This window comes from Cetorhinus maximus, chromosome 7 (assembly GCF_964194155.1).
Source record: "Cetorhinus maximus chromosome 7, sCetMax3.hap1.1, whole genome shotgun sequence".
Classification (NCBI taxonomy): domain Eukaryota; kingdom Metazoa; phylum Chordata; class Chondrichthyes; order Lamniformes; family Cetorhinidae; genus Cetorhinus; species Cetorhinus maximus.
In genome coordinates, this window is record NC_135885.1 from 2,984,403 (window position 1) to 3,012,389 (window position 27,987).

Genomic DNA, 27,987 nt, shown 5'->3' on the forward strand with positions numbered 1-27,987 from the left:
AAAGGCTTAGGATCAACCCCCACATACGACGCTGTCTATGTAACGCTGAGACCTGAGAGGGATGGTTCAGAGGCACCGGTGAGCTGCTGCAGGGAACACGGAGTGGACACAGGGAGCGGGCTAGACAACCAACACATCGCCATGGAGGCTCATCTCCAGGTGTTCTGACCAGGAGATTACCTAAGCAGCACTCTCTCTGTGTGTGTGTGTGTGGTCAGTGTGTGTCCAGGGACAGTGGCACCGCTCAGGATTTAACTGACTCGAGGAGTGACCAGGACAAAGGGTCAACCATGGAGCATCTAACGGTGAGTTACTGCAACATAGCACAGGGACAGCATTGCACAAAATTACACTAGGGCACCGATTGTGGATTATCATGCCGTGTAATTGGTGAAACTCTTTAATCTCTGACTGCAGAATATGGGATTGTTCTCCTTAGGGCAGAGAAGGTTAAGAGGGAGATTTAACCGAGGTGTTCAGAATCATGAGGGGTTTTGAGAGAGTAACTAAGGAGTTACCAGTGGCAGGAGGGTCGGTAACCAGAGGGACACAGATTGAAGAGAATCTGCGAAAGAACCAACGGGGGGAGCTGAGGACAGTTTTTTTTTGACCCAGCGAGTTGTTGTGATCTGGAAGGCGCTGCCTGATGGGACGGTGGGAGCAGATTCAAAAATAACTTTCAAAAGGGAATTGGATAAATACTTGAAAGGGAGGAATTTGCAGGGAAAGGGGGCAGGGCAGTCGAGACTAATGGATAGCTCTTTCAAAGAGCCAGCATGGATATGATAGGCTGAATGGCCTCTTCCTGCACTGTTTGATTGTGTGATTGTAGAGGTGTATGAGAAATGCTGCCTCTGCTTTGAATGAATGTGATAACTGACAGGGCCAGGGGGGAACAGCACCCTCCCATTAACATACCCGCTCCCCAAACACTGCAGGGTTCAGTTCCGTTGCCCCCAATTCGCCCTCTACTGATCATTGGGTGGGTCAGTTTAGAGTGTGTAATCTGTGGGTGTGTCGACATGGAGGGGTTGGTGTGAGGGAGGGGTTGGAATTTTTGCCCAAACTCAAACTGGCAACAATCTCTGGATTCCTACACCCTTCTGTCAGTATAACTGTGGTCCCTGCATGCCTGGAATCTTAGCCACCTTGGACCTAACCGACACCTCTCCCATATCCCAGAGGCAATGGAAACTCTAGCTTGGTGTCAGCGAATGATCACTCCCTGATTCACCCCGTCGTGACTCTTACCCCAGCCCCTGTTCTCCACCTTCACTTTAAATAAACAAGAATCTGCATCTAACCCCCGGCCGATAGCTAAATCTCCGAGAATCGATGTTTTTCCTCTCTCCTCCCACGCTCTCCGGCTCCCAGAGTGCAGCTCGGGTGTTAAAAGGGAGAAGGAGTGTGAATTTTACAGCTCAGAGAGGAGCTGGGCCCTGCGCTGATTCCAGCTGCTGGCTGAGTTTCAATAGCTGTCATCACCCTCAGTCAGAGACCGATTCTGGCTTTGTACAGTGGTGTAAGACTTCACCAGAAACACAAACCCGAAAAGATCTAAAACAACAGCAAGTTGCACTGAGATAGCACCTTCAGTGTAGGAAATACCCCTCTATTGCTTCACTGGAGCACTATCCAACAAAATTTGACACCGAGCCACATAGGGAGATATTAGGACAGATGTTCAAAGCTCGATCAAAGAGGTAGGTAGGTAAAGGAGGAGAGAGAGAGAGCGCGAGCGAGAGTGAGGCAGAGAGGTTTATGGAGGGAATTCAAGACCTTAGGGACCAGACAGCCAATGGTGGAATGATTAAAATCAGAGACACTCAAAGTGTCAGGAAAGGAGGAGCACAGAGATCTCGGAGTGTTGAAAGGCTGGAGGGGATTACAGACATTGGGGGGGGAGGGGGGGCAATGAGGCCATGGGGGGATTTGAAAAGTTGCGGTATTGCTGGATGGGGAGTCAGGGTTGGTCAGTGAGCCAGAGACTGATGGGTGAATGGGAGTTGGTGTGAGTTAGGACACAGCTAGTGGGTCAGGGTTGGGAGATCAGGAGGTGCCAGACCAAGGGGTGATGGGAGAATGGGGTTTGTTAACAGAACAACTACCAATTCCACATTTCCCATCTTTCTCTATGACAGAGTCACATTTACCCCCAGTATCCCTGCGGATTGGGCTCCTGTCCCTGATCATAACCCAGTGCCTGTGTGTTCGTCAGCCTGATAGTCAAATTCCAACTCCCCCTCTTCTTAAAACTCCAGGGATCGCCCCGTCTCCATTAAACCTCCGGGAACATTGCCCAGGTATGTCCTGTCCACAAAAGCAGGACAAATCCACCCCAGCCAATTACCGCCCCATCAGTCTATTCTCGGTCATCAGTGAAGTGATGAAAGGGGTCATTGACAGTGCCATCAATCTGCCTAACTTGACTGGCACCCCATCCACAAACATTCACTCCCTCCACCACCGACGCACAGTAGCAGCAGTGTGTACCATCTACAAGATGCACTGCAAGAATTCACCAAGGCTCCTTCGACAACACCTTCCAAACCCACGACCACTACCATCTAGAAGGACAAGGGCAGCAGATAGATGGGAACACCACCACCTGGAAGTTCCCCTCCAAGTCACTCACTATCCTGACTTGGAAATATATTGCCGTTCCTTCACTGTCACTGGGTCAAAATCCTGGAACATCCTCCCTAACAGCACTGTGGGTGTACCTACACCACATGGACTGCAGCTGTTCAAGAAGGCAGCTCACCACCACCTTCTCAAGGGCAATTAGGGATGGGTAATAAATGCTGGCCCAGCCAGCGAAGCCCACATCCCATGAATGAATAAAAAAACATTCCTCCCACTTAAAACCCTAGGGATGAACTACTGACCCTCCTTAAAACCTGAGAAACTAACCCCTTGCACTCTTTAAACCCCCAGGGATTAACACTTTGCCCTCTTCAAAACCTCAGGGATTAACCCCCCAGCCTCCTTAAACCCTCAGGGATTAACCCTAAACCTTCATTGAACCCCCAGAATTGAGCACCCCACAATGCACTATGTTGGCACTCATTCCAAAACCCTCTACCCCTCCTCCATTGACAGATTATCTCTCCCCCTCCTCACACCCCTCCCCCACCACACACAGAGTTAACTTTTTACATGACCCATGGTAGTAATGGGGAAAGAGGTGACCTTTGACCCATCAGTGATGATCCCGGGATGGGGGTGGGTATGGGTGGGGTGTTTGACCCTCTCGGCCCTCCGTCCTCTAACTCCTTCACCCTCTCTTTACAGGAGGACAACTGGAGGGAGATAGCTGGGAAGAAGATGAAATTCCCACCCAGCCTGATTGGAGCAATCTATGACGGGAATTTGGCCAAACTCTACAAGCTCTTGCAGACCAGCGATGGGCTCCTGAGGCAGCTGGATGACGCCGAGGACCGATCTTGGAGGGAGGCCCTCAATCTGGCCATCCGGATGGGCAACGATGAGATTATCGTCAACCTCCTTCGATTGGTCAAGTTTGACTTCCGGCAGATCCACGAAGCGTTGCTGGTGGCAGTGGACATGAACCTCATCAATGTGGTCAAACTCCTGCTGGACCGCTTGGACCAGCAGAAGGGAGTGAGCCACAACAAGGTGGACATCATGTCCTTCTCCCTGGCCCTGTTTGACCACTCCATCGACAGCTCTCGCTTCGCCCCAGGGGTGACTCCGTTGACCCTGGCTTGCCAGAAGAACCTGTTTGAGATTGTGGACCTCCTGATGAAGAAGGGTCACGTCATTCCCAACCCCCACAAAATCTCCTGTTCCTGCCCGGATTGTCTTAATAGCCGGCAGTACGACATGCTCAAGTTCTCTCTGTCTCGCATGAACACCTACAAAGGCCTGGCCAGCAGGCCGTACCTCTCCATCGCCAATGACGACGCCATGTTGAGCGCCTTCAAGCTGAGCAGGGAACTCAAACAGCTGTCCAAGAAGGAGCCTGAGTTTAAGGTTGGTAACTTTTTACAATGCAACAAACTCCACAGAGTTTTCAAACTGGGCGGCTGACAATTGAGAATCACACGCTTTGGCCAGAATTTAATCAGGGTTGGCAAGGGGCCAAACAATGGACCTGAAAGCTGAGGGGCAACCCTGACTCAGCTGTTTGTGGGACCCCTGGAAAGTTATTGGTTGGCCTCGGGACCACCGCCCCTTTGAGGGCGAAGATCCTACGGTGGGGGGGGTGGGGGCAGGGGGGGTTTGGGCAGCGGGGTGGGGGGGTGGTTGGGTGGGGGGAGGGCCATGTGCTCACATGAGCTGCCGCCAATTGGAGGGCCTGCAGCTCAGCAGTCTCGCCAGCGCCACCAGGAGCATGTGGCCACTACTGGGACTGCACACGGCTGAGAGGACACAGTGAAGTGTGCCACCCTCACAGTGAGGTAAGTGGGGTCTGGGAAGCCAGGAGCAGTCGGGCAGCCCCATTGAGGGGACGCGGTGCGGTTGGTGATGATGGGGGGAAGGTTACTGCGGGGACAGCCATTGCCAATCAGGCCCCTTTGTGGCTTGCAGCATAGCTGGAGAGGAGGTCCCCAAACCCCCGCACGCCCAGCTCAGGCACACCAGGCAGTGAAGTGCCAGCGGCAGTGGGAAGACGTCCTTATTGGGTAAACCAGCCTCTGGGCAGGAGGACAGTCCTCCATCATCCCCGCTATTTTACAGGTGCCGCTCCTCTCCCCGCCTCCCAGCTCGTCCCCAGACTGCAGGGAACATCTTATTACTCTCCCGTTTATCTAGTGGGTACCAAACTGAACGTCATGGGCCCCTCAGTCCAGAAATTTGAAGCACATAATCCTGGGACCTCAGCACTGTCGGAGGGTCAGTACTGAGGGAGTGCTGCACTGTCAGAGGGTCAGTACTGAGGGAGTGCTGCACTGTCAGAGGGTCAGTACTGAGGGAATGCTGCACTCTCAGAGGGTCAGTACTGAGGTAGTGCTGCACTGTCAGAAAGACAGTGCTGATGGAGCGCAGCACAATGACACGAAACTTATCATATTTTTCATAATATTATTGTGGGATGTTGTAAAGTAGGCTCATGTTTGTTTGTGTGTGGGGCTGATTCATTGAATTAGAGATAGGTAGGCTGCAATGTTTAAAGTATCAAAAGTTAGGTGTAAACAAGGCATTTGAAATGCTAAGAGATAAGCTAATTATAGGGGAATTTGCATTTTTAGATGAGTGGAGGAGTTGTTGGATTTTCAGAGACGTGATAAGGTTTTTACGACTGGCAGATAAATAGGGCAAGGTTATTACGTTGATTTTTCCAGAAAGTGCTGACCATAATGACAATATAATAGATTTTTATATTATGGGAAAAGTAATTTCCAAAAACTTGGGGGAACAATGGGATTTACAAATCAAAGAAGGATAAATATATTTAAAGAAGGATGGAAGCTGTGTGAGGTGTGTCTGTGTGAGATCTGATAGGTACACTGCCTGAAACAGACTTGGGAAAAAACCCCCAACCACTTTGTAGAAGTCTGCTATTCCAGTAACCAAAGTTGTGTTAAGAGCCTTTGGAATTCCACTGTCGCGTGGGTGCTTGTTATAACCTTGCTGGATTGTCTGTATAAATTTAAAATCTATTTTGGACTGTTGCCTTAAAGGGGGTTGCAGTTGGGAGCCTGGTTAATTAGAAAGTTTGGGAATTATTATAATATTAAGTAACTGTGTGCATGTTTTGTCCTTTCCTTTTGTTAATAAATCATTTAATTTAATTTTTAAAATCTCTAAAGCTGTTAGTGGACTCACTTCTGAATTCAGTGCAGAAACTTTCTCTGAATAAATACAAATTGCAAAACTGTGGTAATAGCATGGCCAGGATTCCCTTGTGGATTTGGTCAACGTGGCAAATACCACTTGCCGTATCAGAACTGTCAGAGGGTCAGTACTGAGGGAGTGCTGCACTGTCAGAGGGTCAGTACTGAGGGAGTGCTGCACTGTCAGAGGGTCAGTACTGAGGGAGTGCTGCACTGTCAGAGGGTCAGTACTGAGGGAGTGCTGCACTGTCAGAGGGTTAGTACTGAGGGAGTGCTGCACTGTCAGAGGGTCAGTACTGAGGGAGTGCTGCACTGTCAGGGGGTCAGTACTGAGGGAGTGCTGCACTGTCAGAGGGTCAGTACTGAGGGAGTGCTGCACTGTCAGAGGGTCAGTACTGAGGGAGTGCTGCACTGTCAGTGGGTCAGTACTGAGGAAGCTGCTGTACTATCAGAGGGTCAGTACTGAGGGAGCGCTGCACTGTCAGAGGGTCAGTACTGAGGGAGTGCTGCACTGTCAGAGGATCAGTACTGCGGGAGTGCTACACTGTCAGAGGGTCAGTACTGAGGGAGTGCTGCACTGTCAGAGGGTCAGTACTGGGGGACTGCTGCACTGTCGGAGGGTCAGTACTGAGGGAGTGCTGCACTGTCAGAGGGTCAGTACTGAGGGAGTGCTGCACTGTCAGAGGGTCAGTACTGAGGGATTGCTGCACTGTCAGAGGGTCAGTACTGAGGGAGTGCTGCACTGTCAGAGGGTCAGTACTGAGGGAGTGCTGCACTGTCAGAGGGTCAGCACTGAGGGAATGCTGCACTGTCGGAAGGACAGTACTGAGGTAGTGCTGCACTGTCAGAAAGACAGTGCTGATGGAGCGCAGCACAATGTCACGAAACTTATCATATTTTTCATAATATTATTGTGGGATATTGTAAAGTAGGCTCATGTTTGTTTGTGTGTGGGGCTGATTCATTGAATTATAGATAGGTAGGCTGCAATGTTTAAAGTATCAAAAGTTAGGTGTAAACAAGGCATTTGAAATGCTAAGAGATAAGCTAATTATAGGGGAATTTGCATTTTTAGATGAGTGGAGGAGTTGTTGGATTTTCAGAGACGTGATAAGGTTTTTACGACTGGCAGATAAATAGGGCAAGGTTATTACGTTGATTTTTCCAGAAAGTGCTGACCATAATGACAATATAATAGATTTTTATATTATGGGAAAAGTAATTTCCAAAAACTTGGGGGAACAATGGGATTTACAAATCAAAGAAGGATAAATATATTTAAAGAAGGATGGAAGCTGTTTGAGGTGTGTCTGTGTGAGATCTGATAGGTACACTGCCTGAAACAGACTTGGGGAAAAAACCCCCAACCACTTTGTAGAAGTCTGCTGTTCCAGTAACCAAAGTTGTGTTAAGAGCCTTTGGAATTCCACTGTCGTGTGGGTGCTTGTTATAACCTTGCTGGATTGTCTCTATAAATTTAAAATCTATTTTGGACTGTTGCCTTAAAGGGGGTTGCAGTTGGGAGCCTGGTTAATTAGAAAGTTTGGGAATTATTATAATATTAATTAACTGTGTGCATGTTTTGTCCTTTCCTTTTGTTAATAAATCATTTAATTTAATTTTTAAAATCTCTAAAGCTGTTAGTGAACTCACTTCTGAATTCAGTGCAGAAACCTTCTCTGAATAAATACAAATTGCAAAACTGTGGTGATAGCGTGGCCAGGTTTCCCTTGTGGATTTGGTCAACGTGGCAAATACCACTTGCCGTATCAGAACTGTCAGAGGGTCAGTACTGAGGGAGTGCTGCACTATCAGAGGGTCAGTACTGAGGGAGTGCTGCACTGTCAGAGGGTCAGTACTGAGGGAGTGCTGCACTGTCAGAGGGTCAGTACTGAGGGAGTGCTGCACTGTCAGAGGATCAGTACTGAGGGAGTGCTGCACTGTCAGAGGGTCAGTACTGAGGGAGTGCTGCACTGTCAGAGGGTCAGTACTGAGGGAGTGCTGCACTGTCAGTGGGTCAGTACTGAGGGAGCTGCTGCACTATCAGAGGGTCAGTACTGAGGGAGTGCTGCACTGTCAGAGGGTCAGTACTGAGGGAGTGCTGCACTGTCAGAGGGTCAGTACTGAGGGAGTGCTGCACTGTCAGAGAGTCAGTATTGAGGGAGTGCTGCATTGTCAGAGAGACAGTACCGAAGGAGTGCTGCACTGTCGGAGGCCCAGCACTACGGACTCCATCCCTCTCCTGATAACAGTTTGAGACCAACCCAGTCTGTTCACAACCTTGGTGTCACATTTGACCTTGAAGAGAGCTTCTGCCCATGTATCTGTGCTATCACTCAAACCGTCTATTTCCACCTCTGTAACATCGCTCAGCTTTGCCCCTGTCTCAGCTCATCTACCATTGAAACCCTCATCCAGGCCTTTGACTCGACTATTCCAACACTCTCCTGGCTGCTCTCCCACATTCTACCCTTGAAAACTAGAGGTCACCCAAAACCCTGCTGCCCGTGTCCTGGCTCATACCAAGTCCCGTTCCCCTATCACCCCCTGTGCTCACTGCTCCACACTGGGCTCCCAGTCAAGCATCCCATTAAAATTCCCCACCTTGTTTTCAAGTCCCTCCATGGCCTCACCCCCTCCCTATCTCTGTTATCTCCTCCAACCACACAGCCCTCCAAGATATCTGCTCTCCTTTAATTCTGGCCTCTTGTCTTGAGCATCCCCAATTTTAATCGCACCACCAATGGCGGCCATGTCTTCAGCTGCCTGGGCACCAAGTTCTGGAATTCTTTCCCTAAACCTCCCCCACTTCGAACTTGCTTTCCTCCTTTAAGACTCTCCTTAAAACCCTAGCTCTTTGACTGACCTAAATATCTCTTCATGTGGTTCAGTGTCAAATCTTGTTTGAGAATCGCTCCTGTGAAGCACCTTTGGAACATTTTATTAGTTTAAAGATGCTATAGAAATGCAAGTTTTAAAAATTGTTTTCATGGGATGTGGGTGTCGCTGGCTAGGCCAGCATTTATTGTCCATCCCTAATTGCCCTTGAACTGAGTGCTTGCTAGGCCATTTCAGAGGGCGTAGGAACATAGAAGCAGGTGTAGGCCATTTGGCCCTTCGAGTCTGCTCTGCCACTCAATAAGATCATGGCTTTGGTTTTGTCTCAACTCCACTTTCCTGCCTGCCCCTCATAACCCTTGAGTCCTTTAACTGTCTATCAAAAATCGATCTAACTCAGCCTTGAATAAATCTAAAGGCCCAGTCTCCACTGCTGTCCGGGGAAGAGAATTCCACAGACCAATGATCCTCTGAGAGAAAAAAATTCTCTTTATTTCAGCCTTGAAAGGGAGGCCACTTATCCTTAAACTCTGTCCGCTAATTTTAGCCTCCCCCACAAGAGGAAACATCCTCCAGGTATCCACCCTCTCAAGTCCCTCAGGATCTTGTATGTTTCAATAAGATCACCTCTCATTCTTCTAAACTCCAATGGGCATAGGCTCAACTTGTCCAAACTTTCCTCATAGGATAAGACCTTCATCCCAGGAATGGGTCGCGTGAACCTTCTCTTAACCTTTTCTAAAGCAGTTTTTTTTTATTCATTCACGGGATGTGGGCTTCACTGGCTAGACCAGCATTTATTGCCCATCCCTAGTTGCCCTTGAGCAGGTGGTGGTGAGCTGCCTTCTTGAACCGCTGCAGTCCATGTGGTGTAGGTATCTTTTATTCCTTTGTTCAAAAATCTTTTTTCAAATACGGAGACCAAAATTGTACACGGTATTCCAGATGTGGTCTCACCAACGCTCTGAAGAGCTGCAGTAAAACATCCCTACTCTTATATCCCATTCCTTTTGCAGAGAAGGCCATTCATTTGCCTTCCTTTCCACTTGCTGTACCTGAACGCTAACTTTATGTGATTCATGTACCAGGACACCCAGGTCCCTCTGTACCTCGGAATTCCGCAATCTCTCTCCAAGTTTAATAGCATTCTGCTTCTTTATTCTTCTTTCCAAACTGAAGACATTCACATTTTCCCACATTATACTCCATCTGTCAAACTTTTGCCCGCTCACTTAACCTGTCTATACCCCTTTGCAGACTCTCTACCTCCTCTTGACAACTTAGTTTCCTAACCACCTTGGTGTCATCGGCAAATTTAGCCACCATACATTCAGTCCCTTCATCCAAGGGCAGTTAAGAGTTAAGCATATTGCCGTGGGCCTGGAGTCACGTGTAGGCCAGACTGGGTAAGGACGGCAGATTTCCTAATACCAGGTATTAACAGGTATTAGTGAACCAGATGGGTTTTTAATCAGGAGAAAGAAAGAAATTGAAGTATGAGAGGAAGTTATCTAGAAATGTAAAAACGGGTAGCAAGAGTTTCTACAGGTATTTCAAAAGGAAAAGAGTAAGTAAAGTGAGTGTCGGTCCTCTAGAGAGTGACAGTGGGGAAATAATAGTAGATAATGAGGAAATGGCAGATGAAATGAGCAAATACTTAGTTTCTGTCTTCACTATAAAAGATACAAAAAACATTCCAGTAATAGCTGTAAACCAGGAGGTGGAAGAGAGAGAGGAACTTGGTGAAACTACACTCACTGGGGAAGCGGTACTGAGCAAACTGATGGAGCTGCGGGCTGACAAGTCTACAGGTCCAGATGGACTTCATCCTAGGGTCTTAAAAGAGGTGGCTAATGAGATAGAAGATGCATTGGTGTTAATTTTCCAAAATTCACTAGATTCTGGAAAGTAGCAAATATAACCCCTCTATTCAAGAAGGAGGGAGGCAGAAAACAGGAAACTATAGGCCAGTTAGCTTGATGTCTGTCATGGGGAAGGCGTTAGAATTGATCATTAGGGAGGTTATGGCTGGGCACTTAGAAAAACTCAAACGGGCAGAGTCAGCATGGTTTTGTGAAAGGGAAATCATGTTTAATCAATTTATTGGAGTTTTTTGAAGGAGCAACATGTACTGTGGATAAAGGGGACTCTGTAGATGTACTGTACTTGGATTTCCAGAAGACACTTGATAAGGTGCCACATCAAAGATTATTGCAGAAAATAAAAGCTCATGGTGATGGGTAACATATTAGCATGGATAGGAGATTGGCTAGATAACAGGAAGCAGAGAGTATGCATAAATGGGTCTTTTTCTGATTGGCAGGATGTGATGAGTGGAGTGTCACAGGAGTCCGTGCTGAGGCCTCAACTTTTTACAATTTACATCAATGACTTGGATGAGGGGAGTGAAGGCATGAGTAGCTAAATTTGCAGATGACACAAAGATAGGTAGGAAAGTATGTTGTGAAGAAGACATAGGGAGTTTGCAGACAGATGTAGAGATAGGTTGAGTGAGTGGGCAAAAATCTGGCAGATGGAGTATAATGTGGGAAAATGTGAAGTTGTTCCTTTTGGCAGGAAGGATAGAAAATAAGACTGTTACTTAAATGGAGAATGACCACAGAATTCTGAGGTGCAGAGGGATCTAGGTGTCCTAGTGCATGAGTCACAAAAAGTTAGTCTGCAGGTACAGCAAGTAATTAAGAAGGCTAATGGAATATTATCCTTTATTACGAGAGGGATTGAACATATAAGTAAGGATGTTATGCTTCAGTTATACAGGGCATTGGTGAGATCACACCTCGAATACTGTGTGCAGTTTTGGTCTCCTTATTTAAGGAAGGATGTAAATGCATTGGAGGCGGTTCAGAGGAGGTTTACTAGATTGATACCTGGAATAAGTGGGTTGTCTTATGAGGAAAGGTTGGACAGACTGGGCTTGTTTCCACTGGAGTTTAGAAGAGTGAGGGGTGATTTGATTGAAGTATACAAGATCCTGAAAGATCTTGACAAGGTGGACATGGAAAGGATGTTTCCTCTTGTGGGTGAGTCCAGAACCAGGGGACACTGTTTTAAAATTAGGGGTCGCCCTTTTAGGACAGAGATGAGGAGAAATTTTTTCTCTCAGAGGGTTGTGTGACTTTGGAATTCTCTGCCTCAGAAGGTGGTGGAGGCGGGGTCACTGAATATTTTTGAGGTAGAGATAGATAGATTCTTGTTAGGCAAGGGAATCAAAGGTTATCAGGGAATGTGTAATTTGAAACACAAACAGATCAGCCACGATCGTATTGAATGGTTTACTTCTGCTTCTAATTTGTATTTTTACAACAATCATTGTCATGATTACTGAGACTAGCTTTATATTTCAGATTTATTGATTGAATTTACATTCTAGCAGCCGCAGTGGGATTTGAACCTTTAGGCTATGATTCTAGTGATATGACCCACTACACCACAGGCTGCTGCTGCTGTTGCTATTCTTGAGTTGCTTTTAGGCTAAAGAGCCCCTCCTGTCATCTTGGTCTTTGTTTTTATTCATTTATGGGATGTGGGCGTTGCTGCCAAGGCCAACATTTGTTGCCCATCCCTAATTGCCCTTGAACTGAGTGGCTTGCTCAGTCATTTCAGGGGGCAGTTAAGGTTCAACCACATTGCTGTGGGTCCAGAGTCACATGTAGGCCAGACCGGGTAAGGACGGCAGATTTCCCTCCCTAAAGGGCATTAGTGAACCAGGTGGGTTTTTACAACAATTGATGATAGTTTCATTGTCACCGTTTCTGAGATTAGCTTTCAATTCCAGATTTATTTTCTAGGGTTTTGATTGGTTCCATACCATTTTTCCATCCATCATCCTGGACAGTGTTTTGTCTGAATATCACACTGGATTATCTGGGAAAGTATTACATTTAGATCAACAGGCAGGGGAATTTATTCTGAATAGGACAGTCAATTTCCATTGTGAATTAATAAACCCGTTTGCAAAAATAACTTTCAGCAACATGAGCTTGTTCCCCACAGAGCAGAGAAGGTTCAGGGGAGTATTAAAGAGATGTTCAAAAAGGGGTTTGATAGGGTAAATAAGGAGGAACTGTTTCCAGTGGCAGGAGGGTCGGTAACCAGAGGGACACAGATTGAGGAGAATCGGGAAAAGAACCAGAGAGGGAGAGATGAGAATTCTTTTTACACAGCGAGATGTTTTGATCTGGTATGTGCTGCCTGAAGGGTCAGTGAAAGCAGATTCAATAATACATTTCAAAAGGAAATCAGGTACTTAACAAGGAGAAATTTCCAGGACTAGGTGGAAAGGACAGGGTGGGTTGGATTAATGGGATAGCCCTTCCAAAGACCTGGCACAGGCATGAGGGGCTGAATGGTCTCAATCTGTGCTGCATGAGTCTAGGCATCTGGTTGTTGCTGGTTTTTGTTACTGCAATTCAGAAACATGGATCAGCGTCTCATGACAGACTTTCCCAATTTCCCGCGGGTCCTCACAATCACCATGAAACCAGTTTATATTAATACAGATACAATTCTGAGACTAATTGCTGGGTTTATACTGAGACGTGCCTGTCTCATTTTAAGAATGTATGCAATTCCACCCAAACCGTTACTGACCAGTTGTTAACGGGTATGTTCATTGTCTGATTAAGGTTATGGGCGCAGAGGTTAAAGGGCATTGATCGATTAAATACCTCGAGCACATATAAGAAGCACTGCTTCTGCTACCGGTGGGGCGCTGCAGGGTCTGGAGCGCATTGTCAGACCTCGGGAGCATTGTTTTCATTTGATAAGTTTCCTCTGTAAGTTTTGTTTGTGTTACAGTGCCCCTTTAAAGGGCTGATTAGCTGATCGGTCGTTTATTGGGTTTGAAGTTCTGATGAAGGGTCATACGGACTCGAAACGTTAACTCTGTCCTCCTCTCCACAGATGCTGTCAGACCTGTTGAGTTTTTCCAGCAATTTCTGTTTTTGTTTCAGTTTATTTGGTTTGTTTGGTACTCAACAGAATGTAGGCTGTTAGGACACTGGGTGTTAATTAGGGTGGAGGTAGATATATGTAATGTTGCATTCTGTAAAATATCTAGTGTTGCGTAAAGAGGTCGGTGCCTGGTTTCCACCTTCACCATCCGGCTTCAGAATGAATTAACATCAGTGCCTGGACTACGCCAAGATTAGGCCCTGACTTTTCAACTGCAGCCTGAGCAGAGCGGATCACGTTCCTCCCCCCACCTCCCACCTTCTAACAGTGTGGCCGGTGACCAGTTCTCAACCTTCAGACTGCTTCTTGTATGCCAAACCAGCCCAGAAAGAGGAGAGGGGGAAGGGGAAACCTCACTGAGAGAGGTCAGCAAATGGAGAGTGGAGGGACAGATCGCTCCCTGCTCCCTTTGGGGGCATTCGTCAGGGGTTTGGGGCCCAGGCAGGTTTTGGGGTGAAGCAGTGGGGGGGGGCTCTTGGCTGTGGGAGTGTTGGTCACTGACATTTGGGTCAGTAAGGGCATCATCCTGGAATTTCATCATATGACCTCAAATTGCCCCACCCAGTCAATAGCCCTTTTCCCCATTCCTAATATTTCGTATCAAATAAATAAAAGCAAAAAGTATTCGGAGAGCCAAATGGAAAGATCAGGGAATGGGGTGAGTGCGACCATTTAGTTGCTTTATCAAAGAGCTAGCGGAAACCGGATGGGCTGAATGGCCTCCTTCTGTACTGTATCCTTGAAACTGTTCAAAGAAAATGAAGAAAAATACACATTTTCCCTGGGTTTTTCCAAGGGATTAATCTTTAATTCCTAGAGGCTTCAGCCCTGGAACCCTATCTGAGCTGGATCGCAAAGTGTTCCATTTCCCCAGACACTGGGACATAGGAACAGGAGGAGGCCATTCAGCCCTGTTCCATCATCCAATGAAATCATGGCTGATCTGCAACCTAACTCCATGCACCTACCATTGTCCCAACAACAACTTATATTTACATAAGATAAAAGCAAAATACTGCGGATGCTGGAAATCTGAAACAAAAACAAGAATTGCTGGAAAAACTCAGCAGGTCTGACAGCGTCTGTGGAGAGAAAGACAGGGTTAATGTTTCGAGTCCGTATGACTCTTCAAAACTAAAGAGAAGTAGAAATGTGGTGAAATATATACTGTTTAAGGGGGATTGGGACAGATGAAGCTGGATAGAAGGCCAGTGATAGGTGGAGGCAAAGGAGAGATTGCCAAAGATGTCATAAACAAAAGGTGGAAGGGGTGTTGATGGTGGTGATACTGGCTAAAGGAGGTGCTAATGGGGACATTAAGAGTAGAAAGCAGGATGAGCAAGTGATTGATGGCCCTAGTGGAGGTGGAGGTAGGGGAGGGTGAGAAAGAAAAGATCAAAATAGGCTAAAAGGTGGGGATAAAACAATGAATGGAAATAAATTTTAAAAATAATAATAGAAATAGGTGGGAAAAAATATATATATAAAAACTTAAAAGTAAATATTTGAAAAAAGGGGATCAAAAAGGGGGAGGGGATGGAGGAGAGAGTTCATGATCTGAAGTTGTTGAACTCAATGTTAAGCCCGGAAGGCTGTAAAGTGCCTAGTCGGAAGATGAGGTGCTGTTCCTCCAGTCTGCGTTGAGCTTCACTGGAACAATGCAGCAGGCACACCGTCCCCTCCCCCCACCCCACCCCCACTCGGGCCAACAGTCACTTGCTCATCCTGCTTTCTACTCAATGTCCCCATTAGCACCTCCTTTAGCCAGTGTCACCACCATCAACACCCCTTCCACCTTTTGTTTATGACATCTTTGGCAATCTCTCCTTTGCCTCCACCTATCACTAGCCTTCTATCCAGCTTCATCTGTCCCAACCCCCCTTAAACAGTATATATTTCACCACATTTCTACTTCTCCTTAGTTCTGAAGAAGAGTCATATGGACTCGAAACGTTAACTCTGTCTTTCTCTCCACAGATGCCGTTTTTCCAGCATTTTCTGTTTCTGTTTATATTTACATAATGTCTTTAACGTAATGAAGTGTCCCAAGACACTTGACAAGAACACCATAAACCAAAATTTCACACCCAGCCTCAAAAGGAGATATTAGGCCACAGGGGACTAATAGTTTGGTCAAAGCGGTAGGTTTTAAGGAGAGTCTCAGTGGAGGAGACAGGCGGAGAGGGTGCAGAGAGGCCATTCCGAGCAGCTAAAAGCACGACTGCCAATGGCGGAGTGATTAAAACCAGGGATACTCAAAGAGGCCAGGATTAGAGGAGCGCAGAGATCTCAGAGGGTAGTGGGGCTGGAGGGGATTAGGAGATAGGGAGTGGGGGGAGGCCAAGGAGGCATTTTAAAACAAGGATGAGAATTTTAAGACGTTGCTTGATCAGGCGCCAATGTAGATCAGCGAGCACAGGGGTGAACAGGACTTGGTGCAAATTAAGACACAGGCAGCGGAGTTTTGGGTGACCTCAAGTTTACCGGGGGGGTTAGAATGTAGGAGGCCTTAACACTAACTTACTAAAGTCTCAGATTCAAAATTAATAATTGATTTTGATTTAGCATCAATTGCTATTTGCGGAACTGAGTTCTACACCCTTTGTGCGTAGAAAAGTTTCCTAATTTCCCTCTTGAGAGGTCTGTCTGTAATTTTTAGACTATGTCCCAGCCCAGCCCAACAAAAATAGTTAATAAAAACAGAAAATGCTGGAAAAACTCAGCAGGTCTGGCAGCATCTGTGGAGAGAAAGAAACAGAGTTAATGTTAGTAAATAACAGTAAATATTGGATTAAGAGTTCATGGTCTGAAGTTGTTGAATTCAATGTTAAGTCCGGAAGGCTGTAAAGTGCCTAATCGGAAGATGACCCAGATCTCCCTGTCGCTTGCCATTTCAACACTCCACCCTGCTCTCTTGCCCACACGTCCGTCCTTGGCTTGCTGCATTGTTCCAGTGAAGCTCAACGCAAACTGGAGGAACAGCACCTCATCTTCCGACTAGGCACTTTACAGCCTTCCGGACTGAATATTGAGTTCAACAATTTTAGATCATGAACTCTCTCCTCCATCCCCACCCCCTTTGTAAATCCAATATTTATTTATTGATGTATCTATCGATTTACATTTTATTCTTTTACTCATTTGTTAATTTTTAACCCTTTCCCACCCCCCCCCCAACAGGACCATCTGTCACTTGTTCTTCTGTTTTGTTTTCACAGAGCGCTGATCTTTGTTCTGCTATTAACACCTTCTGCTTTCAGACCTTTATGTCACCATCAGCACCATCTTTATTCTTTAACGCTACCGTTAACATTCCCTTTGTCTTGTGTCCATGACAATTTTGTCAATCTCTCCTTTTCCACCTGCTCCACCCCCTCTTTAACAGTATAAAATCCATCACATTTCTACTTCTCTTTAGCTCTGAAGAAGAGTCACACGGACTCGAAACGTTAACTCTGTCTCTCTCTCTCCACAGACACTGTCAGACCTGCTGAGTTTTTCCAGCATTTTCTGTTTTTATTTCAGATTTCCAGCATCCGCAGTATTTTAGTTTTACCTCAGCAAAAATAGTTTCTCTCAGTCTACGCTATCTGTTCCTTTTCATATCTTCAAAACTTGGATCAGGTCACCCCCCGCTAACCCTCTAAATTCCAGGGAATACAGCTGTTGAATCTCTCCTCGTCATTTAACACTTGGAGTTCAGGTATCCTGGTAAATCTGCGCCACACTCCCCTGAGTGATGTTACCGGCAACCAGGTGAGCACAAATCATTTTTGGGATCCAAAGCCGTGTTGATGTTCTTCTTTTGCAGCCTGAGTACCTGAATCTGGAGGAACTCTGTCAGGACCTGGCGGTGGAATTGCTTGGAATGTGCCGGAACCAGAGTGAAGTGAACGCTGTGCTGAACGACTGCGGTGAGGAAAACGTGGAGGATGTGGACAACCAGGCCTTTGAGGAAGGGATTCCCAACTTGGGCAGGCTACGTCTTGCTGTCAACTACAATCAGAAGCGGGTGAGTGTTACTGGGATGTCTGCCCTGGGGGAGGGACCAAACGATTTGCTTCAGAGGGGGAGGGGACTCGTAATAACATAGGAAATAGAAGCTGGAGTAGGCCATCCAGTCCTCTGAGCCTGCTCCACCATTCAACAACACCATCTCCTACCTCAAATCCACTTCCTCTCTCTCCTCCATTTCACTTAATTCCCTTAGTACCCAAAAATCCGTCAACCTCAGTCTTGAACATACTCAATAACTAAGCATCCACAGCTCTCCGGAGTAGAGAATTCCGAAAGTTCTCAACCCTTTGAGTGCAAATATTTCTCCTCATTGTGGACCTAATTGGTCACCTCTTATTCTGAGGCTGTGACCCCTGGTTCCAGACTCTCCAACCAGGGGCAAACAACCTCTCAGTGTCTAGCTTGCTGAGCCCCTGAAGAATTTTATATGTTTCAATGAGATCATCTCTCATTTTTCTACATCTTAGGGAATATAAGCCTAGTCTACTCAATTTCTCTTCATAAAACAGTCCCTTCATCCCGGGTACCAGCCTATTGAACCTTTCTTTCACCTCATCTATGTCCTTGCTTAGGTAAGGAGACCAAAAAGTGTGGCCTCACCAATGCCTTGTGCAATTGCATTAAAATTCCTCACTTACAATCCCTTTGCAACCAAAGACACCATAACATTTGCTTTCCTAATTGCTTGCTGTACCTGCATGTTAACTTTCTGTGATTCATGTACAAGTGTACCCGGGGCCCTCAGAATACAAACATTTCCCAGTCTCTCACCATTCAAAATATATTCTGTTTTGTTATTTTTCCCACCAAACTGGATAAGTTCACACTTTGCTACGTTGTATTCTCCATCGGCCATGTCCTTGCCCACTCACCCAAAGTGTCTGTGTCCCTCTGCAGCCCCTTTGTGTCCTCCTCACAGCCTACTTCGTATTGTCAGCAATCTTTAATACACTACGCTCAGTACCCTTCATCTAAATCATTGATTATAAATTGTAAATAGCTGAGTCCCAACTACTGATCCTTACAGTACCTGGCTAGTTACAACCTGCCAACCTGAAAATGTCCTGTTTGTTCTTACTTTCCATTTTCGTTGACAAATCCTCAATCCATGCACATATACTACCCCCAATCCCATGAGCCGTAGTTTTGTGTAATGACCTCTTGTGTGGCACCTCATGGGATGATTTTTGAAGTGTCCAGTTACCACCTCCCTCAGAATAGATTCTCACATTGTTCCTACTGCTGATGTTAGGTCAACTTTCCTGTAGTTCCCCATTTTCTCTCTTCCTCTTTTCTTAAATAGCAGGATTATGTTTGCTATCTTTCAATCCTTGGGAACTGTTCTAGAATCTAAGGAATTCAGGAAGATCAAAACCAATGCACCCACTATCTCTGCAGCTACCCCTTTTACAACCACAGGTCCAGGGGATTAGTCGCCACTTAGTCCCATGAATTTCTCCAGTACTATTTCTTATACAGATTCCTCATTCAGTCTAGACCCTTGGCTCTCCATTATTTCTGGAATGTTTATTGTGGCTTCTACTGTGAAGACAGATACAAAATATGTTTTATTGTTATACAAACATACAAAATAGGAACAGGAGTGGGCCATTCGGCCCCTCGAGCCTGCTCTGCCAGTCAATAAGATCATGGCTGATCTGTTTGTGTTTCGATTTCCACATTCCCATCTACCCCCGATAACCTTTGATTCCCTTGCCTAACAAGAATCTATCTACCTCCACCATAAAAATATTCAATGACTCTGCCTCCACCACCTTCTGAGGCAGAGAGTTCCAAAGTCGCACAACCCTCAGAGAGAAAAAATTGCTCCTCATCTCTGTCCTAAAAGGGCGACCCCTAATTTTAAAACAGTGACCCCCTAGTTCTGGACTCACCCACAAGAGGAAACATCCTTTCCACATCCACCTTGTCAAGGCCGTTCAGGATCTTGTAAACTTCAATCAAATCACCCCTCACTCTTCTAAACTCCAGTGGAAACAAGCCCAGTTTGTCCAACCTTTCCTCATAAGACAGCCCACTCATTCCAGGTATCAATCTAGTAAACCTCCTCTGAACCGTCTCCAATGCATTTACATCCTTCCTTAAATAAGGAGACCAAAACTGCACACAGTATTCGAGGTGCAGTCTCACCAATGCCCTGTATAACTGAAGCATAACATCCTTATTTTTATGTTCAACATTCCTTGTTCCAGTCCGACTCAGGGCCCTCCCACAACTCTTTCTCCGGTACATCGATGATTACTTCGGTGCTGCTTCGTGCTCTCATCTGGACCTGGAAAAAATGATCAATTTTGCTTCCAATCTCCACTCCTCCATCACCTTCACATGGTCCATCACTGACACTTCCCTTCCCTTCCTTGACCTCTCTGTCTCAATTTCTGATGATAGACTGTCCACCAATATCCATTACAAGCCTACCGACTCCCACAGCTACCTCGACTACAGCTCCTCACACCCCGCTTCCTGTAAGGACTTCATCCCATTCTCTCAGTTCCTTCGCCTCCATTGATCTATTCCAATGATGCCACCTTCCAAAATGACTCTTCTGACATGTTTTCTTTCTTCCTTCACCAAGGTTTACCCCCAACTGTGGTTGACAGGGCCCTCAACCATGTCCGACCCATCTCCCACACCTCTGCCCTCACACCTTCCTCTCCCTCCCAGAACCATGATAGGGTCCCCCTTGTCCTCACTTTTCACCCCACCAGCCTCCGCATTCAAACGCTCATCCTCCGCCATTTCCGCCAACTCCAGCATGATGCCACCACCAAACACATCTTCCCTTCACCCCCTCTGTTGGAATTCTGTAGGGACCATTCCCTCCGTGACATCCTGGTCCACTCCTCAATAGCCTCCAACTCCTCAACCCCTTCCCACGGCGCCTTCCCATGCAATCGCAGAAGGTGCAACACCTGCCCATTTACTTCCCCCCTCCTCACCGTCCAAGGGGCCAAACACTCCTTTCAGGTGAAGCAGCATTTCACTTGCACCTCCCTCAATTTAGTCTACTGCATTCGCTGCTCCCAATGCGGTTTCCTCTACATCGGGGAGACTAAATGCAGACTGGGTGACCACTTTGCAGAACACTTTTGCTCAGTCCACAAGCATGACCCAAACCTCCCTGTCGCTTGCCATTTCAACACTCCACCCTGCTCTCTTGCCCACATGTTTGTCCTTGGCCTGCTGCATTGTTCCAGTGAAGCTCAACGCAAACTGGAGGAACAGCACCTCATCTTCCAACTAGGCACTTTACAGCCTTCCGGACTGAAAATTGAGGTTAACAAACCAGATCATGAACAGTCTCCTCCATCTTTACCCCTTTTTTAATCCAATCATTTATTTATTTATTTCATTTCATTTCATTTATTTATTTATCTATATTTATTTACTTATTTATTCATTAAAAATCTTATAACCCATTTTCCCCAACCACCCCCCAAACCCACCCCCACTCCCACAGGGCCTTCTATCACTTGTTTCTATGTTACTATTTCACAGAGCACTGGCCCTTGTTCTACTATTAACATATTATCTTACCTTTAGGCCACTATCAGAACCTCCTTTAGTCTTTAACACTAGCATTAACAATCCCTTTGTCCTGTGTCCTTGACATCTTTGTCAATCTCTCCTGAGCTCCCACCTATCCCTGACCTATTTTGCTCCACCTGCTCCACCCCCAGGATAAAATCCATCACATTTCTACTTCTCCTTAGCTCTGAGGAAGGGTCATACGGACTCGAAACGTTAACTCTGTTTCTCTCTCCACAGAGGTTGTCAGACCTGCTGAGCTTTCCCAGTATTTTCTGTTTTTATTTCAGATTTCCAGCACCTGCGGTATTTTCCTTTTATACTTTCCTACCTACCTTTGTGGCATCTGCAAATTTAGCTACCATGCCTTCGCTCCCCTCATCTAAATCATTGGTGTAAATTGTAAAAAGCACATACCTCTGCAGGACTCCATTCGTCACCATCCTGCCAATCGGACAAAGACCCATTTATACATACTCTCTTTTCTGCCAGGCAGCCAATCCTCTATCCAGGCTGATGTATTACCCCCCCTACACCAGGAGCTTTTATTTTCCACAATAACCTTTGATGTGGCACCTTATCAAATGCCTCCTGGAAATCCAAGTACAGCATGTCTACAGACTCCCCTTTATCCACAGCGCATGTTACTCCTTCAAAAAATTCCAATAAATTTAATAAACATTATTTCCTTTCACAAAACCATACTGACTCTGTCCAATTGCCTTGAGTTTTTCGAAGTGCCCAGCTATAACCTCCTTAATGATCGATCCCAACGCCTTCCCCACGAAAGATGTCAAGCTAACTGGCCTATAGTTTCCACTTTTGTGCCTCCCTCTCCTCTTGAATAGAGGGGTTATATTTGCTATTTTCCAGTCTGATGTAACCTTTCCAGAATCCAGAATTTTAGAAAATTAAAACCAATGCCCTCAGCTCCATCAGTTTGCTCAGTACTGCTTCCATAGTGATTACAATTTCATCAAGTTCCTCTCTCCCGTTCACCTCCTGATTTACAGCTATTACTGGAATGTTTTTTGTATCCTCTATAGTGAAGACAGAAGCAAAATATTAGTTCATTTCATCTGCCATTTCCTTATTATCTACTATTAACGCCCCATTCTCATCCTCTGGAGGACCAACACTCACTTAGTATTTCCCTTTTTAACTACCTGTAGATACCCTTGCTGTCTATTTTTACATTTCTAACTAACTTCCTCTTCTATTCTAATTTCTTTCTCCTGATTAACATTTTAGTCATTCTCTGCTGTTCTTTGTATTCTGACCTGCCAGTCATCTTTGCGCAGTTAGTTATATGCTTTTTCTTTCAGTTTGATACAGAATCACAGAATTGTTAAGGTGCAGAAGGAGGCCATTCAGCCCATCGTGTCTGCACCAGCTCGCTGACCATTTTAACTTAGTGCCAATCTCCTGCCTTTTCCCCGTAACCCTGCACATTGTTTCTATTTCAATAATCATCCAATGCCCCCTTGAATGCTTCACTTGAATCTGCCTCCACCACACTTCCAGGCAGTGCATTCCAAACCCTAACTACTCGCTGTGTGAAAAAGTTTTTTCTCACCTCGCATTTGCTTCTTTTGCAAATCACTTTAAAACTGTGCCCTCTGGTTTTGGGTCCGTTTAGGAGTGGGTACAGTTTCTCCCCATCTACTCTGTCCAGACCCCTTATGATTTTGAAAACTTCTATCAAGTCTCCTCTTAGCCTTCTCCTCTCCAAGGAAAACAGTCCCAACTTCTCCAATCTTTCCTCATAACTGAAGTGTCTCAGCCCTGGAACCATTCTCGTAAACATCTTCTGCACTCTCTCCAATGCGTTCACATCCTTCCTATAGTGTGGTGCCCAGGACTGTACACAATACTCCAGCTGAGGCCTAACCAGTGTCTTATAAAAGATCATCAAAACCTCCCTGCTCTTGTACCCAATGCCCCTATACTTTTCCTCACTTCTTTAGTTAACCACAGATGGTGGGCCCTCCCTTTAGAATTTTATTTATAGTGTAAATATACTTATTCTGTGTATCCTGAAATATCCCCAGTGCCTGCCACTGCTTCCCTATTGAACTATCCCCTACCCTAATATCCCAGTTCACTTCAGCTAAGCTCAGCTTTTTCTGCCATTTCCTTATTCTCCATTATAATTTCACCTTCTCGGCCTCTAATAGGCTCATGTTTACTTTCATTAACCTCCTCCTGTTTAAATACTGATAGAAATGTTTACAATCTGTTCTTATGGACTGGATTTTCATGTGGGTAGCAGAAGTTGGGAAAATGCCTGACTTGGCCTGCCTGACTCGTGAAAAATGCCTGGATATTGTCCGGGTCTTGCTGCATTTGGACATGGACTGCTTCAGTATCTGAGGAGTCGCGAATGGTGCTGAACATTGTGCAATCATCAGCCAACATCCCCACTTCTGACCTTATGGTGGAAGGAAGGTCATTGATGAAGCAGCTGAAGATTGTTGGGCCGAGGACACTACCCTGAGGAACTCCTGCAGTGATGTCCTGGAGCTGAGATGACTGACCTCCAACAACCACAACCATCTTCCCAAAGGAACATATGGTGCTGGGTATGACTCCAACCAGCGGAGAGTTTTCCCCCTGATTCCCATTGACTCCAGTTTTGCTAGGGCTCCTTGATGCCACACTCGGTCAAATGCTGCCTTGATGTCAAGGGCAATCACTCACACCTCACCTCGGGAGTTCAGCTCTTTTGTCTGTGTTTGGGCCAAGGCTGTAATGAGGTCAGGAGCAGGGTATTTAAATAATGACAGCTTTACAGTTCCACATACCTTATCCAGCCTCCACGAGCATTTACATCTCCACCTTGAAGTTGTGGAACACACACTGCGGATTGAGGCTATTCCTGGAGTGAAAATTGGGTCTGCTTGCCCTGTGCATGGAGTGTAAATGGGCCTGTTGACCTCAGGTTTCTCTCGTGTATGCTTCATGCCCCACCCCCTACCCAGATCTGAGTCTCACCTGCCAATTCTAAAGGTGCCCAGATTCTCCACGACTCTGCTAAAATCCAGCCATATGTGTCTTTGCTAGTCTACGCCCCTAATCTCTTTTCTCTTTCCTTATTAACTTCTTGCTCATCCTTTGCTGAATTCTAAAATCTTCTCAATCCTACGCCTTACTATTCATCTCGATAACATTCTAATCTTCTCCCTCTGATTTAATTCTACCTTTAACTCCGAGCTATGGTTGGACCTTTTCCTCTGTGGAGGAACTTGTGCCTCAAAGGAATGTATACCTGTTGCAAATTATGTATTAATTCTTTAAACGTTAGCCATTGCTTGTCAGCCACCGTGGCTGGGATGTTCCGGCATTGCTATGGCGGGCTCACCAATGGCCCATCGACTTTTGGCTGGACTGGAAGCTCCCAGCGGTGGGCAGTGCTGGGAAATCCCTCCCATATCTTTTAATGTTGTTTCCTATCTACCTGAGGCAACCTACCCCTCCTACCTAAGCAGCTCGCTTTGCTTAGATTCAAGATCACAATTTTGGGCTTAACCAAATTGCTCTCAAGCTCAATATAAAATTCAATTATATTATAATTACTCTCCCCTAGAGGCCTCTTTACTATAGGTTTATTAATTAACCCTTTCTTATGACACAGCACCAGATCCAAAATAGCCTCTTCCCCATCAGGTTCTCGACACACTGATGTAAAAAACTACCTTCAATACAGTCCATGAACTTGTCCTCCACACTATTACTGCAAATTTATTTGCCTAATCTATATGGAGATTGAAGTCCACTTGATTACTGAATCTCATTAAATGTGCTTCTAATTTCCTGATTTATGCCCTATCCGACACTACATCTACTGTCATGGGGTCTATAAACATCTCCCACCAACGTTTTCTGCCTCTTTGCTGCTTCTTCCTCTTAAACTTATTCAATATCTTGGATTTTTCCAATCTAAGATCCTTCCTCTCGACTGTTTTTACCCCATCCTCTGTTATCAGGGCTGCCTCCCCTCCCTTTCCATTTTGTCTTTTCTCTTCAAAAAGTTGAATATTCTGGAGTATTTATTTCCCAGCCTTGGTCACTTTGCAACTAAGTCTCTGTAATGACTATTAGATCAAACCCATTCATTTCTTTTTTGCTATTAATGCATCTAATCTGTTGCAAATACTTCACACATTCATATATAATGTCTTTAGCTTTGACTTTTTCTTTCTAATTATTCCTGAAGTCACCTTAATCATTACTGCCCTGTTGACTTTGTCACTCTCACTCTCTCTCTCCCGGACCCACTCTGCTCATTTTTACCCCAATCACTGCTCGGTTCTAGAACATTAGCATTGTCCCTGCTGCTTTTGAGTTAACCCTTTCCTGAATCATCGCAATCCTTTTAAAGCCCTATAGGATGGAAGGGGGTTAGCGAGATTCCTGTGGCAGTATCGTTGGCGGCTCACTAATGTTCTCCCTTTGATACTCTTCTCTTCACATCTCATTGGCTGTCTTTGTTTCCTCCAGTTTGTGGCTCACCCAATTTGCCAACAGGTCCTCACCTCGATCTGGTGTGGGAAGCTAACCTGGTGGAGAGGCAGCAGGACCATCTCACTCGTATGTGTCTCCTTTGGGATGTTCCTCACCATGCCCTTGCTAAGTCTGTTCTACTGGATCGCTCCCAAATCCAAGGTACAGTGGGAGGAGGAAGAAGGGGGGCATGTGCACACTGGGGGAGGGGCTGTGGTAGGGGAGCGGTGTTGCTGGGGGAGGGGGCTTTGGGGGAAGCAGAATGTGTAGGGAGAGCGGCTGGGGGAGGAGGTTGTTGCAGGAGAAACTGGGGGAGGGCTTGGGAGAGGGGAATGTGTTGGGAGTGGGTGGGGAGCGGGATGTTGGGGGATTTGGGGGAGGGGGATGCTGGGGGAGTTGGGGGAGGGCGATGTTGCGGGGGTGGAGGAGGGGATGTTGGAATGGGGATGGGGAAGGGGCAGGTGTGGGAGTGGGGGATGTTCGGGAGGGGGTGGAGGAAGGGGAATTTGTGCACAACAAGATCCCACAAACTGCAATGTGACAATGACAAGATAATATGTTTTGTGATATTGGTCAAGGGGCAAATATTAGGCCCAGGACACCAACTTCCTTGCTCTTCTCCTAATACTGACCGGGGGATATTTTACACCTGAGAGGCCAGACAGGGCCTTGGGTTATTGTCCACCTCCCTTCTAAAATTATTGATGGAATCAGCTTCCTCCACTTTTCCAGCTCGAGTGTTTCTGATCCCAACAACTCTCTGAGTGAAAACATTTCTCCTCCTCGGCCCTCGAGACCTTTACCCGATGATTTTAAATCTCTGGCTATTGAGCCAATCACCACAGGGTGAGCTTTTCTCTCTCTACCCCATCAAAACCTCTCATTGTTTTGCAAATCTCTGTAGGTCACTGCTTCACCATCTCCAGTCCAAGGAGAACAGTCCCAACTTTACCAACCTCTCCTCAGGACCAATGTCCCTCATCCCTGTTTTTTTATTCTTTCATAGGATGTGGGCATCACTGGCGAGGCCAGCATTTGTTGCCCATCCCTAATTGCCCTTGAACTGAGTGGCTTCCTCACCCATTCCAGAGGGCAGTTAAGAGTCAACCTCATTGCTGTGGGTCTGGAGTCACATGTAGGCCAGACCTGGTAAGGACAGCAGATTTCCTTCCCTAAAGGGATTATTGGACAGATAGGTTTTAGAACAATCAGTGATGGCCACCATTACCGAGACTGGCTTTCAACTGAATTCAAATCCCACCAGCTGCCATGGTGGGGTTTGAACCCATGTCCCCAGAGGATTAGCCTGGGTCTTTGGATTATTGGTCCAGTGTCATTACCGCTACACCACCATCTTCCCAAGGTGACACACAAGCACGGGCAGAGTGAAGATAGGAATAGACCAGGAACTCTTTAGTCATCAGTGCTGGAGGGTTAGAGATCTATCTCCTGTAAAACACCACGCACTCAAGCCGCGTGCTGCCTAACCTGCATCGATCTCTCGGTTTTCCAATGTCTGTTTTTTTTTCCGCTGGTTGTGTTTCAGCTTGGACAAATTGTTCGGACCCCGGTCATTAAGTTCCTCCTTCACTCCTCTTCCTATGTCTGGTTTCTGGTGTTGCTCCTGGTGGAGTCGATAGTCGCCCAACAGTTCCGGGATTTGGCCTCATCCAGGAATGAACCGATCTACCTCAACTCCTTCCACATGGTTTGGGTAGTGGGTGAGTTAACAGTTTCTCAGAGGTAACAGTTGCGGCAATATGTGTGTGGAAGGAGAATGACAAAAGATTTTCCGTGTTTCTAATGAGGAAACTAGGAGACAAGCAAGTTTGGAAAGCGAAAAACAGACTAAAAGATCTGTTTGAGTTCCAAAGAAGAGTCATAATAGACTCGAAACGTTAACTCTGTTTCTCTCTCTCTACAGGTGCTCCCAGACCTGCTGAGTTTTTCCAACACTTCTCCGGTTTTATTACTTGCATTTCGATAGCACCTTTCACTACCTCAGGACATCCCAAAACACCTCACAGCCAATGGCGTACTTTTTGAAGTGTAGTTAGTGTTGTAATGTTGGAAATACGGCAGCCAGTTTGCGCACAGCAAGATCCCACAAACAACAGCGTGATAATAAGCAGATAATCTATTTCTTTGTCAGAATTACAGAATCTTACCAAACTGAAGGAGGCCATTCAGTCCATCGTGCCTGTGCCAGCTCTTTGAAAGAGCTGTCCACTTAGTCCCACTCCCTCAGCTCTTCCCCCATACCCCTGCAAACTGTACCCCTTCAAGTATTTATCCAATTCCC

The 27,987-nt window shown here is 46.1% G+C and overlaps 1 protein-coding gene across 1 annotated transcript in view; it reads left to right on the plus strand.

Annotated features, from left to right (window-relative positions):
* The first annotated feature begins 232 nt into the window (after nt 1-232).
* The window catches only part of LOC144682529 (short transient receptor potential channel 2-like), a 50,692-nt gene continuing 22,937 nt past the window's right edge, over nt 233-27,987 (plus strand). The window contains exons 1-5 of the mRNA XM_078544948.1: nt 233-305; nt 3,295-3,996; nt 17,428-17,628; nt 25,683-25,847; nt 27,232-27,406. Coding sequence (XP_078401074.1) covers nt 291-305; nt 3,295-3,996; nt 17,428-17,628; nt 25,683-25,847; nt 27,232-27,406 — 1,258 coding nt within the window. The 5' untranslated portion in view covers nt 233-290. The remainder of the gene's footprint in view (nt 306-3,294; nt 3,997-17,427; nt 17,629-25,682; nt 25,848-27,231; nt 27,407-27,987) is intronic.